The following is a 21,787-nucleotide window of genomic DNA, read 5'->3' as shown; positions in this document are numbered from 1 at the left end:
TTTTTGAGCATGAAATATCATTTCTCTATGAAACATATCTGTTCTCCAATATAAGATCTGCACTTATTTCCAGCTTTCCTCTCTTCTAACTCTATTTAGTAATAAATTATGCCATATTTACGATACGGAATTCCCACTACAGCTCCTGTGTATCTTTGTACTTTGGTATTCAAGATATAGACATTTCGAAAGTGGTTCTCTGATATTGTCAACTGAAACTGATATATCAGTTAGTAATTTTTTTGAAATTTTTTTGTATTTTAAATGTAAAAATTAGTCAAGTACTTGAATTTTATCAATTATAGTCTAACCAATATTTGTACTCATTTTTATAGGAAATTATAACTATCTCAACATGCGCTGTCTTCTCAATTGACTTGATACTTATGTACATTCATACTTGCTCATACACACATACATATATTGCACGAATGACATGCTAAGAGACCCTAGAATAGATCTGGTCAAAAAATACATAAGGGACAGAGCTCTGAAGCTATAAGCGAAAATGGATAGGCTGCCTTACTTAGCACTGTCTATTCTCAGAGTAATCACTAACCGCACAGTGTGGTACGCAGATTTTAGATCAATCATTGAATAATGAAGATTATGAGGAATACTCAAATTAGTCAGTAAGATGGGTGGGACTCTGCTGAAACCCCCAAGCCATCATAGAGTAAAAGTGCCCAGATGCATTAACTCGGAAAAGGCGTAACATAACATAACATACATATAATACAATTTAAATTAAAACAGAACAATAACAGTAAAAACAGTGGTAATATTAAATATCACCTTTTGAGAAAAAATATGAAGAGCCAATAGTGACCTCCCATTAAACTTTCCTACCTCCTTTATGATAAACCTCCCATAAAACATTTCTACTACTACCTTTACTACTACCTTTACTGTTTTTTACCGTTTTTTGGATACTAATATTACTAAAATCCAAAATAACATTATTAGTTATTTTAAGGCATTTGAATTTATTGTATGATATTAATATACATTGTGACCGAAAAGTTTTCGGGAAATTTTAAATAAAACGCAAAATTCTTAACCTTCATCAATATTTATTTATCTCCTTTCAAAGAATATGCTCCATTAGTGAAGCGATACAACAAATGCAACGTTTCTTTCCATCATCAAAAAAACATCTTTTTATTAGGCGCTTTCCGGTATGGCTTTGAGTTCCCTCTGCGAATTCTGTTTTACGTCTTCTATGGATTCAAAACGCGTTCCTCTGAGTGGTAATTTGAGGTTGGGAAACAGGAAAAAGTCACACGGTGCAAGATCAGGTGAATACGGTGGCTGTTCGATGGTATTTATTGAATGTTTGGCCTTAAAATCGTTGATAATGTTGAACAAATTGAGGTGAATCGGAACAAGCCGGGCGTTGACACGTCGCATACACAAATTTTCCACCAAAATCAAACGAGCCATCTCACGACCGATGCCTAGCTCTCGTGCTATCTCTCTAACACTCACATGAGGATTTTTGAACACGATTTCCTTTGCCTTTTCAATGTTTTCGTCGGTGGTAGAGGTCGAAGGTCGTCCAGAACGCGGCATGTCTTCGACGGTCGTACGACCGTCCTGAAAGGCTTTGTACCACTCATAAACTTGAGTTTTCGATAAAACTGATTCCCCATAAGCCTTTTGTAGCATTCGCAACGATTCTGCACACGAAATTTCGTTCGAAACACAAAATTTGATGCAAACTCTTTGTTCAATATTTTTTTCCATTGTTTTTTTCGCAACGCACTACTGAGGTGAACTGGTTTCAACAGCTGCCGTAAACGAAACTGGTCTGACAGATCGCGCTCATTTTTGCCATAGTAATTAAGGACAGTGCGCCAAACTACATAAACTTTTAAAATATCGAAAAATATACAGCGCGCGAATTTTAAATGAGAATTTCCGAAAACCTTTCGGTCACAATGTATACCACATATTTCGGTTGAAAATCCTAAAAAGGCACTTAAATAAGACGGTATTAAGTGCCTAAAATTTAAAATAATTTGCAATATTTTTTGGAGTTTAATGTATTTCGCTTTACTAATTCATTGTTTACTTCTCGTTGTTCATTTTGCAGATCCAGAAGATGTGATGAAATTCATCGGAAATGAAAGTGTCGTGGATCATTTCAAACTCATCAGTAAAGATGGCAACAGTCTGCTCGTCGGGGCGAGGTAAGTGCCTACACACCATATATATTTTACAACAATAGTTCAAAAAAGAAAGAGAGCTAAAAGACAATGCAAAGAATATTTTAAATTATGTTGACGTTGAAAAGCAGAACTGGAAGAAGAAAAAATAGGGACAAAATTTACAAAAAAAAAAAAAACAGAAAAACAGAAAAACATAAAAAAAATTTCAAAGTAACAAAAAAGCAAATGTTAGCATAATAAATGAAATTCACTCGAATGCACTATCAACATTTTGCTTGTCTGTTATACAACTGCATTCACTTCCTTATTCTTCCACTACTTCGCCACGTCCGTCCCGTCCATCCCGTCCGTCCTGTCCTGTTGGTGGCATTCGTATTCACAATTGCATTCACAATCAAAATCGTACGCGTCATTATCATTTTGAATGCTATTCGGCACGAAACACCTTTGAAATGTACCCAAAATGCGAACAACGTCACCGGCCGGCCGTCAACGCAATTGTCGGGCTCATCAACAGACCCACTGCCGCGCCGGCCGGAGTCGGCGAGGTAGCCATTTTTATTTCGCTGCGCTTTGTTACACAGTTTCCATTTTTTTTGTTTTTTTTGCTGCATTTGGAAAAGGCGTAGCGGAATATATATTTTTGTTGCCTTTTTCTTTGTTTTATTCTGTTTTTAATTTAAATGTATCTTCCCTTTTCCTCTTTTTGCTGTTAAGTATAGCGCTCAAAACCCCTTAGCGTGAGTTAAATTTTCCTTTTACCCATTTGAAGGAGTTCTTGATATGCTTCAGTACAAACTGTTGACGTCCTGTTGACGCAAGCAAAACTGTCAGCAAAGTTGGCCGTTTCCGTTGGTATCTACTTTTTCCTTTCATTTTCTTTTTACTTTTTGTTTTAATAATTTTTTTTTTTTTTTTTATATTTTTTTCCCTTTTTTTGCATTTTTTTGTATTTAGATTTACATTTTCTGCGCTCGGTCCTCTTTTTATTATGAATGATTTAACGTGCAGCAACTGCTGAAATGTTAAATTGAAAATTATGCATTTTTCCACTGCTGCAACTTGAATTATCCGAGCTCCAAGGATGCTAGTCGAGGTGCTGGCAGTAGCAAAAATATTCAATGTTGCCATTTTTTCGCCATATAAAAGAGTTCCTGAGCACAGCAAAAACGATAGCCGGCATAGAAAATGGCTATTGGGACATCCGTTTGCTTGCTGAGTTGGTTGTTTGTTAGTTTGTTTCCTTTTGAAATGGAGTAGAAATTTTAAATTTTTATTAAATAAAATTGCTAACTATACGTCTCATCCATGGGCTGATTAAAAGTCTTCCAGAAGAACATCAAATATTCCACTAAAAGTTGCTGATACATGTTATGCACTTCATTATTACCCACAGAAATGAAAGTCACTTAGAACATTAAAAATTGTTAATAGTTATTTAAAATAGAATTAATTAAAAAAGGTATAGGAAAGAAATAAATAACGATAAAATTATTAAGTTATTGCATTGAAAGATTTTCAACTGAGATTTAGAGATCTATTGTGGCCTATTCATGGATTAAAAGAATTGCCACAAGTTTAACTTCCTCAATTAATTGTGTTATTGCATCTTTGTTGCCAAATCCAATACTTATTTCCTCGCCCGACATGATATGGTCTCCTAAGTACTTTTCCGATTATACATCAATACCGGGCAAACTCCCAGCACGTATTTTGGGATCTCATTGTAGTCCTCATGAAACGAACAAGTTCCATTCAATTTAACAGATTTGTAAAGTGATTAACAATATTAAGTACCTTGTCGAAATTTCTGTAATAATACTGTAATGATAAATTATATTTACTTAGCTACTGCTGTCCTTCTCTCCAAGTGAAGCATACGGCCTCGTTTTATGTAACTATTTTTACTTAGTTACATACAATCTTTAAATCATTTTAGGTTGAAGGTCTCTAGAAGCGATTTTGATTGTGATATGATATGGTAGATGAAAACTCCAACGTAACCCCAAACCCATTGATATCCTGAATCTTCAATATCAATATCTGATCGTTTAGGCCAGGTTTTCCTGATACTCACTATATGTCTCCAATATGTCTTACATATTAGGACTCTTACATAATAGCCGTCAATTCGAAATTCATATCAATTTAAAATTCATACCTTTTGTGATATTTTGTTGCCGAAAACTCCAACGTGACCCCAAACCCATTGACATCCTGAATCTTCAATACCAATATCTGATTGTTTAAGCCAGGTTTTCTTGAGTTTAATACAAATTTGAAATTTATACCAGTTTGAAATCAGTTGCAGTTTAATTGTATCACTCTTCAGATTTTCAGATTATATGTGTGTTAAGTATTATTGATTTATCTTAAATAACTGAAAGACTCGTCTGCAATAGAATTAACAAACAAACAGACTTATTCTTAAAATCTAATCTACACGTAGAGTTGGTAGTTAACACATACAATCTTTAAGATATTCAATATATTCATTTCATTCCTGTTCTTTAACGGATGCTATTAGCTTCAATTACTACATGTGTTGATTGAATGTATGGATCTACTCCCTCTTTGGTGCTTATAATCAAAAACAATTTTTGTGATACCTTCTATGGGCTTAAGTACGAGTAGAATATTATAAGATCACTTATATTTTCATGTCTTTATTTTCTCGACAATTACTGATTGTCTGGTTTTGAACTATAATTGAATGTAATTGTTTAATATTTTGTTCGGTGAGGGTACTCCTAAAGGGACATCCATACCAAAGCGCGGACTTGCAAACGAACGAACATTTGCAGTTAAGCGTACCGGCGTTCGCTTTGGTGTGGATGTACCTTAACATGTGGCGAAGTCTGAGAGCGAAAATTCCGATTGATAGAGCTTTTCCAAAACAGGGAATTGCCGACGATGACATTCCAACTTTCACAGCGTTTGAAGTGTGGTACTTTAACGTTGATGTTATTCGGAAAATAATACTTTCTAAATACTTGAAGTATTTAGAAATAAATTATATTTAGATCTGATAGGAAAAAGGATAACTTCATTCGTATAAAATAGCTTAACTTTAGGATATATTTTTTGTATTGTCTATATGTATTTTAATCAGTATTTTTGAAATTTGTTCAATTATGCATTTTACTTGTAATCTCTTCAAAAGAGTTTCCATTCCCAAGCTTTCATTTTCATTGTTCATATGAATCTTAAAATTTTATTTGCTAATTGTATTTTATTTTCATGAACTACTAAACAATTTAAAATTATTTTGTAAATATTTACCAGCAAGTGTTTCTTCTTATATTGAATATACATTTTATATTTATTTATCGAATTTTACATGAGAAAACGGAATCAATTCATTTAACACCAGCATTTTTCCTTTATCTCTGCGCAAATATTGTAATTGAAGCACAAAGTTGTGGCATCCAACTGCATTAAATCAATTTCATACTATTTTATTCCACATAATGCTTTATTGCAGATACGTACTGGCACAAGGACGAGTACACCCGTATGTGGCAGGTACTTTGCAACAAATAAGTTGCAACTTCTCGACTCGATTTATGCATGATAGACTTGAGAACTCGAAACGATAACAAGGAAAAATTCAAACCAAATCAACATTTCTCGAATTTTCAAATATCAATTCTCGTATAAAGGCTTTCTCCCCAGTCCCAGCTCCAGCCCCAGCCCCAGCCCCAGCCCCCTTTCTGCATACAATTTCCTTTTGATTTTTTTTACTTCGTTTATTCCGTTTAATAAAAGTGTTAAATTCCTTGAATAATTTACACTAGAAAAAATGCAAAAAGCACGATGAAATCAAATAAATGCAAAGCATAAACTCGTATGTGTAAAAAGATATTTTGCAAAAGATAAAAAGATACATTTTAAAATGTCTGCAAAATAATAAAAATGTTTAAGTGGTGTGTGTGTGTCTGTGTGTATGTGTGCGTGTATCTATGTGAGAAGTGTTGATATTGTTCAGCTTTTGAGTGTTCACTTAAGTGTGCTGTAATCGGTGAATGCGAGTGTCTTGACGAAGTGTGAGTGTCAACGTGAATGGAGGTATAAGTGTCCTGGCTAAGATTTGAGAAGGATATGATAGCTGCTTGGGTTCAGTTTTTGTAATCATAAGTAAAATTTTTATTGTTGTGTTATGTTGTAGAGGTAAATAATCTAGAAAAACATACGAAATTCCAAACCCAAATTATAGAATTAAAGTCGTAGCGTAACTTATATAAAGCTGACCAAAATTCCATGCCATAGTAAGTGAATTGGAATATATCCTTCCATATGGTTAAACTAGCATAAATGATAAAATTGATAGAAGATCGTTGAATAAAGTTTAAACTTGCAAAATCATTAGAAATAGTTCAGCACAAAAGTTAACAAATAAGAACTTAAATCGTTTGAAGTAAAAAATTTCCATTAAGCTAAAAGTAACAAAATTCTTAGAAGTATCACTGCAATATATTATAAAGAAAGAACTCAAACCTCTTGAAATGAATATCACTCTAAAGAAAAGCCATTAGTAAAAGATAAAAGATACTCAAATAAAAACCCACATTCAGTGAAGTTATCGAAAACGCTATAAAAGTCTTACAAGTTACAAAGAGACTCAATAGTCTACTAGTTAAAGAAAACTACAAGTCAGTGAAAGCTACTAGTCAGTAAAAGCTACTAGTCAGTAAAAGCTCCTAGTCAGTAAAGTCATTAAACGATTCATAAACGTTTTGAAACAAAAACTTATTGTCAATAAAGCCATCAATAGTGTTATAAGAGTTAAATTACTATTTAGCAAAGTTCAAATCCTCCAAAAATGAAACTATGAAGCAATGAGAGACAATGAGAGGGGCTTAAAGATAATGTAATTCCAAGTAATCTATTTATATATAATTGTATTAAATAAGTCCCATGTATCTATTAAAAACTCGATATGCAGCATGATAAGCACATACAAATCATAGAAAATATAGGCTTAGACAATAAAGATATAAGACTGATAAGAAATTTGTACTGGAACCAAAGTGCTGAGCTGAAGTTGTAAAATGTAGCCCATCAAAACTTAATTATCAACAATGGTGTTCGCCAAGTATGCATTCTGTCTCTTCTTTTGTACAATATTTATTCAGAAGTAGTCTTCAGGGATTCCATAAACGATCTAGACAAAAGCATTAAGATAAATGGTATATTTATAAACAACATTAGTTAAGCAGTTGACACAACATTCATTGCTGATAGTATAGATGCTCTTCAACTTCTTCTTGAAAAAGTTAATAAAAAGAGTAAAGATTTTGATCTATCCATAAATATCAAGGAAACCAAGTAGATTATTATTAGTAAAAAATGCCTACCATACAACGATACTAACATCAAAATTGAAATAGAAACTATTGAACGAGTACCTAAGTACATAGAATAGACCAGATATAGCATATAGTGTAAGTATCATACCACTTTTTTTGAATATGCGGAGAGAGTTTCTAGCCATCTTTATTCGACATATGATTTCTTGATCTAATGTTCACTCTTCATTTAGCCAGCAATCAAGATATTTAAATATGATTGGAGAATCGGTACAGACTGCTAGAGACAGAGAGACTTTTAAAAATTTTATTTCTAACATATTGTAATTTTTATGATTGTATAATATTCAATTTTTAAAAAATTCATTAAAGAAGAAGAAAGAATTATTAATGTTCTGAAATGCAAATTTTTAGTTTCAACTCCAACTAACAGAAATCCGTATAGGTATAAGTTTGTAATCCGTAGAGTTCTTGCAATTCTCTTTAAAGGTTTTGGAATAATTACCAAAAAATAAAGGTTTTTAATCACCGAAAAATAACAGATAGGAAAGTTATAAAGACATTGATCAAATACTCGATATCAAAAAAAAAAATTCCGGAAGGGTACTGAATATACGCTTTTACAATACATGTTCTTCCCTATTAGCAAGAACAACAATGAAGACAAGAAAGAGTAGAACATAGTAGTTTTTAGATTGAATGTATAAAAGTTGACATCAACAAACTAACACAACTTGGTATATCCTTTCGTTTGGATTGTTAAAGAGTTATTATGCATTTTAACTTTCTAGGATCGTTCAGTATCTAATTAGATTTTATGGTGTGTCTGTGGCCTGTTTCCACTGGCATCAGTGCCAAGACCTTCACCTGCGAGACAAGTGTTTGTTTTTGGATTTTCATGTGTATTGATATTGCTTAGTATGTTCTCACTAAAAATGCTTGAAATATCTCGATACTTGCTTGAGAGACTGGGTGAATTGGCTTATACACTACCTATATCACTTCCAACAGTGTCAGCGTCACAACCTCAACTTTTCAGACCGAAGGGTGTTATCTACGATGAAGCCGTAAGTGAATTATCTTGATATGGACATGAGACACGATGTTGAATGTTTTTTAGTCTATATATATGTACCTATATAGAGCAGTTGGCAGTCGTGTAATTTTTGAGTACATTTAAATTCTTTACTCTGTCACAATCTCTGTTTCTAAATGCTATTTAAACCTATTTTTAGTTACTGTTGAATAAAGTTTTGTTTTGAATTAAAAGTCTAATTCTATTAAATGTGTTGTGGTCTTGATGAACGAGTGGTAGTTGTGTAGATATGCAATGCAAATCCATTCCTTAAGAACATATAATATTTATCCATAATATTGAGTGAAATAGCACAGAAACTTAATTTTAGTAGATTGTCATTTGAACCATTAAAAAGTAGAGAGAAATATATTGAGTTTCTCAAACCCCCCAAGAGCTTGTAAAAGATTGTAAAAAGTTCGTTGCCATACCAATGAGAAATAAGTGCCCAAAAGAAACCTTCTTCAATCTCCTTAATCTTGGAAATATTTTCGAATAAGAAAACTGTAACGAAAACTTTTTTATAAAAACATTTTACATGTAAAAAACTTCTTTAACTTTTTGTTAGTAAGAAATTTGAGGAATTTATTCGCATTCATAAGAAAATCTATAAGTGGCAGATATGCACAAATTTTCCTTATCAAAAAACACTAAAAAATGTAAAAATATAAAATTATTGTTATAAGTTGGGGAAAATGTTGTTGCTATTGTTGTTGTAAGTCTTATATTGTCAGCTGGTGAAAATGTTGCACTTCAGTGGCTTTCCTTTTTTTGATATTTATATTCATATAAGTACATCTATCGATATTTGCTCAAATTTATACATAGATATATACTCGTAATCCGCTTGTTTGTATCTTCAAGATATGCTCACATTTACATTTTTGACTAAATAAAGTATAACATTCTAAGGACTTAGTTGAACAGGCAGACAGCGAAAATTTATGCTAAATAAGTTGTTATTAACCTAACCTATGTGCCGTGACTAAGACCATATTCTTTGCCTGATTATACTTTAAGACTTTTGCAGCACTGTATTATGGAGAATCAAACTATTGCAATTAACGCAACTCCAGCAAGGTATTCGATAAACTCAAACAATTAGTTTCTTTTCACATACAAAACCCATACGAAAATACTTAAGATAATGCTTCAAAATATTATAATCGATGCAATAACGGTACATGTATATAATTTATATTAAAATTGACTTTTTTTTTAAACCTGGTACTCTGATATCTCTGTAACAGAGACCCTGAATAATGGTATATGTATATAATTTATATTAAAATTGACTTTTTTTTTAAACCTGGTACTCTGGTATCTCTGTAACAGAGACCCTGAATAATGGTATATGTTTATAATTTATATTAAAATTGACTTTTTTTTTAAACTTGGTACTCTGGTATCTCTGTAACAGAGACCCTGATCTCTAAGATATTTATGGTAAGAATACCTGCACCGATATTCTTACCATGGTTTGTTTTAACTCTAAATCTAATGTATTTGTTTTTTTTGGTTTTTCTTTTTGTTAACGACATCAGGTCTTCGGCACATCTATAATATATGTAATGTATGATCGGAAGACTTACCTCATATTTTGTTATTGCTGCTTTAGTAAGATACTAACACTATTATCCAGTCTCAGTCGCCAAAGGCTTCAATGGTAAAGACCTGGTGGGTCATGAGAAGAGTGGTGGTATGATATTAAAGTGGGAAATACTATATTTGACGCATTCTTACCCCTTACGCCCCCTATAATAAAATAATTCAATCATTCATAATCATGAGAAGAATTATGATGTGACATTAAGGTTGGAAATACTATGTGTGACGCATTCTTACCCCTTACTCCCATTACACCCCGTATAGTAATATAATTCAATCATTCACTCAGTCGCTAAAGTGTCCATTAGTAAAGACGTGGTGGGTCATGAGAAGAATTATGATATGACATTAAGGTTGGAAATACTATGTGTGACACATTCTTACCCCTTACGCCCATTACGCCCCCTATAATAAAATAATTCAATCATTCACTCAGTTAACAAGGGATTCATTAGTAAAGACGCGATGGGTCATGAGAAGTATGACGGCGTGACTTTAAGGTTGGAAATTTTATGTGTGACGCATTTCTTCTTACCCCTTACGTCCCTTACACTCCGTATAATAAAATAATTCAATCATTCACGCAGTCGCCAAAAGTTTCATTAGCAAAGACGTGGTGGGTCTTGAGTATAATAATGAATAAAGAATAATAATGTGACATTAAGGTTGAAAATATTATGTGTGAGGTTTTCTTAGCCCTTAGACGTCGTATAATAAAATAATTAAGTCATATAAATTGTTTGATAAAAATATTTTTGTATTAATTATCTAAAGAAAATCTTAATTCGTTTAAATTTATTAAAATTATTTTACCACAACACTTTTTTCTCCAAATAAATAAATTAATGTAAAAATTATTATTTAATAAATTATATTTTAATTTGAATAACTTGTAGATGTTTGGTGCAGTGTGCCAAGCATGATGTTGAATGTTGTAAGTGCTTTATTCTATGCTCAGAGACAATCAGAATCCCTGTTCGTTAAAATGCTTAACTTTCAGCAATCGTGTAAAGTTGTTGCAGGATAACAACAATAATAATAACACTAAGAACACTAAAAACAACAGCCAAAAACTGAGATAATGTGTGCAGGTTCAAGTTTAGTACACAGTCAGCATATCCTGGAGCCATTAAACAAAGCACAAACACACTTAGAATGCTAAGCAAATTGCTGTATGCAGTAAATGCAGTAAATGCTGTAAATGCAGCATATGTAGCATATGTGGCATTTGTGGCACATGAAGCGGCAAGGCTTCCAGCGAAACCGAAGCAGACGCAGTCAGAGTCTAAGTCAAGACAATGCATGCAGCTGCAAATTTTTTACATGTACATATCGCATGTGTGTTATAATATTATCTGACTGCGCTGTCTTGCCTTAGCTTCCTAGTGTGACAGCTCGAGCTAAGCAATGCTATGAACAGAAGAAGAAACTGAAAATAAAGCCAAAACTAAATGCAAACTATATGAACTAAATCAAATTAAAGCATTTTCAGTGTGGCGGACTTGCCACAACTCAACTAACTACAAACAACAAGGACAACAAGGACAACACTCACACTGCTGCCATGATTACACTACCACTAGCACCAGGACTCACATTTCTTTAACTCCTTGGAGCAGTTTCGAGGTATGAATATTTTTTCTATCTGTCCGTTGTAGTTGAAATGTAAAGAAGTCAACATGGCATTTAGTCAAGAAAATTCCTAGGATCGTGCAAACAACTACATCGTTTTTGTGGCCCTAATCCGTTAGCGTTCTCTCACCGCCTTCCCTTCATGTATTTTATATTCACAATAATTTTTAAAATTTTTGGTATGCGCATTCTTGGAATTGTATGACAAAATTGTTGTCACTTGATAAAAATGATAATAAAATGAAAGGCATACCAACACAGAGCAGAGGTCTGTATGTCGGTATGTCTGTACTCAACTATAGTTGCAGTTGTCCTTATGACAAGTTCAGTTAAGGCGGTGTACAGACACAAGGAGACAAGGATATGCAGCAATTAAGTGCTGCTGTATGGCTCTTGCTACATTTTCCTACTGCTTCGCATGAAATGTTGATAAATTTGTTAACCAAATAGACGGTTTTGGTTTGGAGTCAAGTGAAGCTGAAAGAGTATGTCTCTAGTAGTAAGCTGGCTTAATAGGCTTTTTGCCTGATTTTTCATTATAAAAAATTATTAATTTAATCAAGTGAAAAACAGATTTAAATTTTTCAATTAAGATTTTCTACAGTTGGACTTTAAAGAGGTCGTACTCGACACAAAAGATCTGTTAAGATTGTAGTATATAAATAGTATATAAATAAAATTGATTTTATTTTAATACAATATTGATGTTATACAACTTTTTTTTAATTAATGGGTTGATCAAACTTTTCAGTTTCGAAACAGTTTCCTCTTCTGTCCACGTAGCGTATAAGTACCGTTGGATTACCGCAAACCCGGTCACGAAAAATTGGTTTTGAAACCAACCTGCGCGGTTGATAACGGAAACAGTTTTTTTTAAAGGTCTAAGCTTGAAATGCCCAAGAGGTTCAGTAATTCGTAAACTTCTATAGGGAATGTCTGAGGTTTATGCATTTGCAAAAATAGTGATCAGTTCTATCTTTCTCTCTTTTTGTTGGCACTTTTGATTTTTTTTTATAAATAAAATTGTAAAAGACTAATTAATGAACTAAAATCTTTCTTCAGTTGAACTCAATGCCGCAATCAATACGATTTTCTTATACTACTTAATACCAGAGAAATTGTCAAGCTGAAAGAAAGCAAATTAATCTGTCTTTCCCTTGTAGTGCCTGTAATTACTTTAAACTAATAATAATAGGGTCATACAATTTAACTCAATTATGATTTCCTTCTTAACACGAGAAAATGCTTCAAACTTATAACAAATGCCACATAATTGAAAACCAAGTTCACATAAACCGAACTGTTCTTTATAGTGTCTAAAGTAGCTTGAAGCTAATGGTAAGTGCCACACCAATTATTCCAGAATGATTCTTCCCTTTATTACCCCATTAAAATCATTGTTCTTATGATAATTGCCATATAATTTGACACATTATCTGTCCAAATCAATCAAGCTGTTCTTTACCTACAAACCAACTCAAAATCCAAATAAGTATAATTCTAACTTGATTCTAATTTGACAGGCAATAGTTCTAAGCCTGGCGTTTGTGGCCCAAATAAATTATATACGAACTATAAACTAATTAAATTCGATTATTTCCTAACACCACTGATGATGAGTACTTGGCAATACTCGAAACAGCGTTGTATGATGAGCCAAATTTCAATAAATTAAATAAATTTTTGTCATTGGCTTTTATTTGCTATGCAAATCCGTCGAACTTTTAAAAAGTATAATTTTTTTTTTGGTATATTTTAAAGAGCATTAGAAAGCTTTATGCCAAAGGTTTCTTAACTTAAGCTTAAAGTCTACAATGACTTCATTTATTTTAGATTCTTTATAACTTCTTTATAACTTCTTCATACTGATAAATATTCCAAGCTACAGACTTTTGTGAAAAACCCTGAAGTCAGTTTAGAGTGTTAGTATTATTCATCTGACTTATTCATTTCCTAGTGTAGTTTCTTTATTCCAATCCCAATTCCAGTTGATTTTACAAACTTGTAATTTTAATTCATTTCGCTACAAGTCTTTGAATCAATATTACAATATTCTGCTCAGGCATTGAGTGTTGGTGCAGTTTAAAACTGTAACAAGTTAATATGTAACAACACCGACATTCCAAGGTCCTTTCCAATCGTAGCCTCCCTTGGATTACATGAAATAAATTGACATTTTTTCACACATGATTCCTACACTGCCTTGCCCCCGCCTCAGCATATTGACCTGACCGGCTTTCAAGTTGAAGTTACATTGTTCAGAATTGCACAATTTGGTTATTGACTTTTGACAAATTGGCTTTGTCAACTAAGATTAACAAAATCTGCTGCTGTTGGTAACTTTTTCCAAACTTGTTAATATTTTTCCATGGTGTTCTGTTACTTTCCGGGCAAGTTTTACCAAAGAGCTTAGTTAGTTGCAACACAAAAATTTATGAGCCAAAAAACGAAAAACAAAACACAAAACACAAAACAGAAAAAACTAAAAACAAAAAGAAAAAAAGTTAGAATAAAAAATTTGTTAGAAATAATAAAAAAATGTTACTCATACGTGCGGTCGAACTTTTTTCTAACAATTTTCCTATGACTAAAAGTTATCTCTCCAGCACACGGCAAACTCCTCGGTGAATTTGTTAAGCACAGCTGCAAAGTCCATTTTCTGTTTTTACTTTTATTCTACTTTTATTTCTTTTTCTCTATGTTATTGTACTTTATTATTACTATTTTTTTTTGTTCTTTTTGAATTTTTTGCCATACCTCGTTTTTATGCCAAGTAGCAAAAGTGAAGATTTCACAAATCAGATTAAAAAAATTAAATATTCTTCTCTCTTTAAGCTACTGTTTCTACTGTGCTTCAAAGCGTATTTTAATGGCTTTAGTGTGATGAAGAATATAAGCCAAATTGAAAGCAATTAAGATGTTAATAAATCAATTGAATTAAGTGAGAAATTATATTACAATTACTTACGGATATAATCCTTTCGCAAAGGCAGTGATTATCTCTGTTTTACATAGAATGTGCAAATGTATTGGCATGCAGTAAACATTTCCTGTTATATTTTATTAATTTTATTCATTCTATTTGGTTAGTTAAGGTAAGAATATAATGACGATCGTGTATTCCTTTAATATCCTCTCAGAAAGCAACACGAAAAAAGCTCCCAATTGAAGAGCATTTTGCTCTCTAATTGGGATAATATATTTCATTATTGAACTGAAATCAAATAGTAACTGAAACGTGTTTGTTTAGTTGAGTTCTAACAGAAGTCTTAATTACAATATCAGCCAGACTAATTAATTATCCGTGCCGATCGTTAAGCCATTGTATCTTATATTTTCAGACCATTAGCCTAATACTCTCAACACCAATAAAACTGTCTTTGAACAAACAATTTTTCGGGAAAAAGGAATAGAGTGTTTGTATTAGTTTCGACCTCATTACTTATGTGTTCTAAATTTTGTCGGTCTTTAAGTCGTGTTTTTAAATTTATATTTTCATGAAATAACTTATATTGTTTTTGTTGACGAATCAACAAAAAATTAAGAACTAGGTCATGAGTTAATCGCTCACACCTGTTGCTTAATTTCTTGGTTGACGAATCAACAAAAAGTAAAAATTAGGTCATAAGTAAAGCATTCGCAACTATTGCTTATTAAGCAATTTGTGTAAGTAATAAGCTATTTTATTTATTGTATGTTTTGCAATTACGGTTGCATTTTATTTTGTATAAAAGAACAAATCAATTTAAATAAAATCAGTTGTTGAAAGTAAATCAACGTCTCACCAATCATTTATTGTTTCCCCCCACCAGTGGTAAGGGACATAAAGATTGTTAATGAACATTCTTGTTCAGTTTTTAAGGTTAAGGTGCGCTGACTCTGAGCTACAAAGTTGGCAGGACACTAATTCGATTCCTGTTACTTACAGTCTTATGATTTTCTAATAATTAAATACAAGAATTTTTTCTAAGACCACTGATAATGTGTTTGATTAGCCAAAAATTCAAATTATCATAATAATATAAAACAGAATTTTTGTTGTTGTAGTTCACTACTTTTCGAAAAACCACTTTATAAAAAATAACATAAAAATGTTAAGTTTCATATTAATTGTATGTTTAATATAAAATGTATCCATAATTATGAAAAGAAAACACAAATAATTTTTTAATATAATGTTTTTTGTTACCTTCAAAGTGGAGTCCATACAGCTCGCTAAGTTTATTGGATTCGTCGAAGTTTTATGCTAATAACACTTGCAAGACGATGCCTTTGTGCCAACGCAGAACACTCAGACGATTAACATAAAAACAGTTGAACAAAAATTATAATTTTTATTATTAAATTCTTTGTATTCGTAAAACAAGTTCAAAAAATTAAAAAGTTTACAAATTTTCATCACGTTGATCATCACTATGAGTATGTGGTCTTGGCCTTCTTCGACAAATTTCCTTCTCAAATCTAGATTACGCGTATATATCAACTATGAACTGCATTGCAATTGTCTACAATAAAATTTAAAGTTCTTGGTAAAATCAATTAAATACCCTGCACGTGTTGTTCCATACAAGTAGGAATAGGAATAAACAGAGTACTAGCTCCCAACGGAGCGAAGCACTGCGACTATGGTTGATCTTTTGTGCTGCAACAGACCCTAAACGTATAGAAGACATTCCTATTCAGAAAGTAATACTTATGGCCCAGTTTAAGACTGGAAAGTCACAAAGAATGTGACTGAAAGACACTTCTAAGCAGACTCGACAATCTAGCTCTTCAGGCAGACCCATTTTATTCAGGTGATAACGGCAGTCAATGGGGACTACCTACTGAAATTTGTTTACCATTGCTTTCTTTAACGAAGAAAAACTTTGCGATTTTATTATTTGCTTTCTGAATTTTTTTTTTCGTATTTTCAATTATAATTGAATAGCATATCATTATCTTATTAATTATCTTATTATTATGTACTCACTAATCAATAGCTTTTGTTCAGCATTTCCCACCTTTAAACACTTAAAGTATTTAATGCTTTAATTAGTGCCACAAAATCAAATAATTCATATTTCTATTATTATACAACTTAATTGCTATTATTTTACAGACTTACTATTAATCTGCTTTTAATACCACTATTCTTATTATCATGCAAAGTAATCCTTTACCGTACTTTATTACTCTTTAGCTACTACTTCTTTTAGGGTCTTTTTTTCTTACTTAAGTAGTTCAATGTTTATTAAGGGAATTTGCTTCCAGTTAATGACTTTGCATGCGAAAACGATATGGTCTTAATAGATATAGGGATATATACATACTTATATAGTATATTTGTATATAAGCCAGCAAATATGTACTGGACAACAGCAATTTAAAGGCAGTTTATTAGTGTGCGGTGTTATTATGCAAAGCACTAAAGGTAGAAAGTAATCGTCTATAATTCCTACTAAACCGAAATGAAATAAATAAGCGAAAAGAAAGGGATTGGAAACAAAAACAAAAACGAAAACGAAAACAAAAACAATTGTATTTGCATGTTTTGGCAAGGAAAAACTTTTCGATAATTATTTCAACATTAACAATTTCGCACCGCAATAAAATAAAGTTGAGGAAATTGCATTTTTATTGCACAAATTTGTAATAAAATAGCGCAGAAGGCTAGTACAAGCAAAGCCAATAGCAGTAACACAGCCACATAGCAACACAATAGCAGAATAGCAGAATAGTAGAATAGCAGAAAGAGTTAGCAGTAATAGTTCTTAACATGGACAATAGCACACATAACCGCTTTGTCGGTGAAGTGGTGAGGTTTGTGCTTGTAGAATTACAACAGCTTTCCACACTAACTGTTAGCAAAGTATGAATATTAAAACTATTAAAATACCAGCGAAGTGTGCACATGTGCGTATTTATGTGCCACATCTAGTTGCATGTGGACATATGTGTTTGTGTCACATTTAATGAGAATTGAATTGGTAATTATACTTCCCTTAACACTCACACAAATACACACACTGTCGCACTCACATTCGAGGACTTAAGCACATTTTGGTATCTGTGTTCTAGCACAAACATATTAAATCCTCAAGTGTGGACCGTAAATGTGGTGTAAATATTAAATTACCGAAACTATTTTCAACTCGAAAACTTTATATAAATATAAATACATAATTACATACGCGCTTACACTCATACGCTCATACACTCATACACTCATACGCTCATACACTCATACACTCATATATGTTAAAATACTTATATCTAGATTGGGTAGTACGACTACATAGATGAGTCTTAATGTACATGGCAAAGTTTTGTGCAGTTATTTAGTCGCATAAATGTTTTAACGCTAATACAAACACATGAACACAATAAAAGCAAATACGCTCAAATGCAACACTGCTAACACAGTCCCATAGATCTACCATTTGTATCGTAGTTGTTGTAATTGTTGTAGTTGATTTCGTATAAAACTTTTGATACGCGTGTCGTCTTCCTTTCGTTTTTAATTTCTATTGCTTTCGTTTGCAAACAAGTTAGAGTTGCTGAAGAGCATGATTTTTAATCTAACCAAGAGTGTAAGTAAACACTATTTCTTCATATTCGTATTACACATATGTACCATATATATGTTCTAGGTATAAACTCTACGATCTGAGTTTATCGAAGCTTTTCACATTATGAGTAATTATGTTAGCTTTTTTAGAGAAGTTATTATATTTTAAAGTTATAACTATAGGTATGCTTCAGTGGAACTAGTCGTTCCTTTCCTTACTAGACAAATACAATAGCAATAGATTCTACAATTTTAAAACATAAATTCCTTGTGGATCGTTTTTAACAAACAAAACTGTGGAAACTGTTCTTCAGTCAATGTAAATGAGATTTGTAAACGAAAAACAGTTGACGAAATTTTCGTTTGCGGAAAACGAACAAATTTTTTTTTTCACATTAGATATACAATATTTCAACTTATCATAATAGATCATTAGACTTAAACCAAATTTTTCGAGATTGGCGTCTCTACTAAGTCGAATTGATTTTTTTTCACATTAGATATACAATATTTCAACTTATCATAATAGATCATTAGACTTAAACCAAATTTTTCGAGATTGGCGTCTCTACTAAGTCGAATTGATTTTTCTGGAAACTTAGTACTGTTCAATACTACTCTGTTCATATTTTTTTTTTTTTTGTGTTTTTTTTTTGTGGTGAGGAGGTGGAATGCTTTATGCACCGTCAAACCGACCGTCGTCGGAATGGTGTGCCCGACTCCCTAACATTAATATGTAGTCTACGGACTAAAACACCCCCTTTTCAGCGAGACTTATTCCTCCTCGGAACCGCTTTCGCATTACTTCGAGGAGGGTCTCTTTTATGTTGACATTTCAAGCCATGCTCTTTTGATTTTCGATCTGCGTCCAGACCACCACTTTTCACCGCATTTTCTTGGTGTCCATTCTATTTATTATATTTCTTATTCTAGTTTCTAGTTCTCCTTTCTAGATCTAATTTCTCTAGATCTAAGTTCTCCTTTCTAATCTGTTCAATATAAGAAGCTGTCTTATCTTTGATCTTACTAGTGTTTATTATTATAAATAGTATGTATGGTTCTTGTAATTTTGGATTATATCTCCCTACTTCTATAGCTGATAATAAAATAATTAAGAACGGAATACTAGTCTTATCTTATTTGTATAATGTTTTCTTACGTCTTTTTAAGACATCACATATACCTACACTTGCAAAAATAAAAATCTTCTTTTCAATTCAATTATTTGACTATTCTAAACTGCAGAAAATGGTTACTATCGGTTTATGTAATGCTACTACAAAGATCCATTCGGGTGTGTAATCAAAAATTTGTGCACCCCATTTTTCACTTTACTCCACTCTGGAAATAGATCAAGTAATTACTTTTTCGACTTACTTTCTTCCTAAAATTGAGAATGGTTATTGAGAATAGTGGAATTTTGTTTAGTTTAGCTACCTATGTTACTTATAAAAGGAATTTTTGTTGTTTGACATCTAGATTGATAGACTAATTCTCTGATATTTATCTTGGTCAGATAGTTGGCTCGTCAGCGAAATTTCTATTTTCACCATTTTTTTTTTAAATTTCGTCAACTTGATCAATATTTCTTTTTAAAAAAATCTTTTTTTTCTTATCTTCTCAACTTCGTCCCAAAATAGCGAAGAATATGGAATCAAAGAATCTAACTAAGGTTGGTAGATCTGAGCGTACTTCATATAGGTGAATCGGTACTTGTTCGGTAATTTCTTATTTTAATTTTGATATGTAATCGCTCAACTATGCGATCATATGTACTTGGATTAAAAGACTCTCTTTAAGGAAGTCAATCTCCTCGAACCAATTTTGCTTCAAATTCTATTGACTTCTTCAATCTTTTTTTTTACAAAATATTTTGTTTTCTTATTTCATTACAACTTCTTCTCAAAACTACGAAGAATATGGAATCAGAAAATTTTTGCATCCAAGATATGTGTCCTGATCAAAAGACTTTATACAAAAATTCTTTACAATTTTACTATTTTTTCTTTAGATTATATTAGATTAGATTAGATTTTGAAAGGGTTGGGAACTTGTCACTACGGCACAGCATCCTTTGAGTATTATTGTGACAAACTAACTTTTGTTTCAAAGAGGAATAGCAGTTAAGAATGGCATTATGTCCTTTGGAGAGTTGTTGCGTAGAGGCAGTTGATAAATACCGAAGTCTAAATCTGTCGAGACTATCACAGTGACACAGAATGTGTTCTGCTGTTTCTGCTTCTTCGTAACAAAGTCTGCAGCTATCGTCTGTAGTATTACCTAAGTTCGATAAATGCTTTTTGACTACGCAATGTCCAGGGAGAAACCCTGTGACAACATTAGTAGCTCCCTAGTTCTGATTTTTGATGGATTTGGCATGAATTCTTTAGCTTGTCTGCAGGCAATTGTATTATCCCAAGCTCCCTGAAAGACCGCAGAATGGTTGTGGCCCAATATAATATGAGACCGCCTCTTTTCTAGCCAGTTCATCGGTTTTCTCGTTTTCCTTAAATCCGCTGTACCCTGGGAATCATATTAAGTGAACTCTGTTGTTTTAGAAAGGTCTTTGAGAAGACGAAAGGCATTCCCATATTAGTTTTGAGGTCACTCAGAGCTCAATTTTGAAGACATTTCTTGTTTGTATCTGGTTTCCTCGCAAGTTTTGCGGGAGGAATTTATTATTTTTAATTCGATATAATTGTTTGACTTTATTCTGTTATATATCTTTGTCAGAAGACTCTCTTCAAAGAGGCCAATCTCTATATACCACTACCATATTTTTTTAATGTAACAGACTTCTTCAATTTTTTCTTTTTATAAAATCTTCATCTTTATTTTGTCTAATTGCAACTGGTTCGCATTAACTACTTCCAACTAAAGCTACAAATTTTTAAATTGTATGGCTGAAGCTGCAGATTGCTATGTATTTTAGTCTAACATTCTCGTGAAATCATGAGGCACGTATAGCGTAAAACAGTGCATTGACTGCACTACGATTTGCAGCTGCTATGGTTTTGTTTTTGTCGTGTTTTTGCAGTGTACTTGTTAACGCACATAAATTTAAATGCTAATTAAAATCTCACAATTGTTAATTGTAGAGCAGCGCTTAAAAAACAAAACTTCAAAGCAACAAATTTATGCAAAAACAAAGAAGAGGAAGAAAAAACAAAAAAAGGAAATAGCAGGCGGAAAAAAGCCAAAGAGGAAACAGAAAGAAGATATCACAATGGCTGCACATAAATACAAACACAAACAATGGTGACTATAAAAAAATGCACTGCAACAAAATGCGAGTGTGGTGAATAGCCACAGTCAGAGGTTCAGCAGTTGTTACAGCGATGGCGATGGCGATGGCGATGACGATGGCGATGGCGATGACGATGGCGATGACGATGGCGATGGGAATGGCGGTTACTCTAACTGTGGCGGTGGCAGCGGCAAA

The 21,787-nt window shown here is 32.5% G+C and overlaps 1 protein-coding gene across 1 annotated transcript in view; it reads left to right on the top strand.

The window, feature by feature from the left end:
• LOC119688394 (semaphorin-1A-like) overlaps nt 1-21,787 on the top strand; it is a 91,352-nt gene that overhangs the window by 1,023 nt on the left and 68,542 nt on the right. The window contains exon 2 of the mRNA XM_038103074.1: nt 2,096-2,192. Within this exon, the coding sequence (XP_037959002.1) occupies nt 2,096-2,192 (97 nt within the window). The remainder of the gene's footprint in view (nt 1-2,095; nt 2,193-21,787) is intronic.

Source organism: Teleopsis dalmanni, chromosome X (assembly GCF_002237135.1).
Source record: "Teleopsis dalmanni isolate 2A chromosome X, ASM223713v2, whole genome shotgun sequence".
Lineage (NCBI taxonomy): Eukaryota > Metazoa > Arthropoda > Insecta > Diptera > Diopsidae > Teleopsis > Teleopsis dalmanni.
This window is presented reverse-complemented; position numbering and strand designations above follow the sequence as displayed.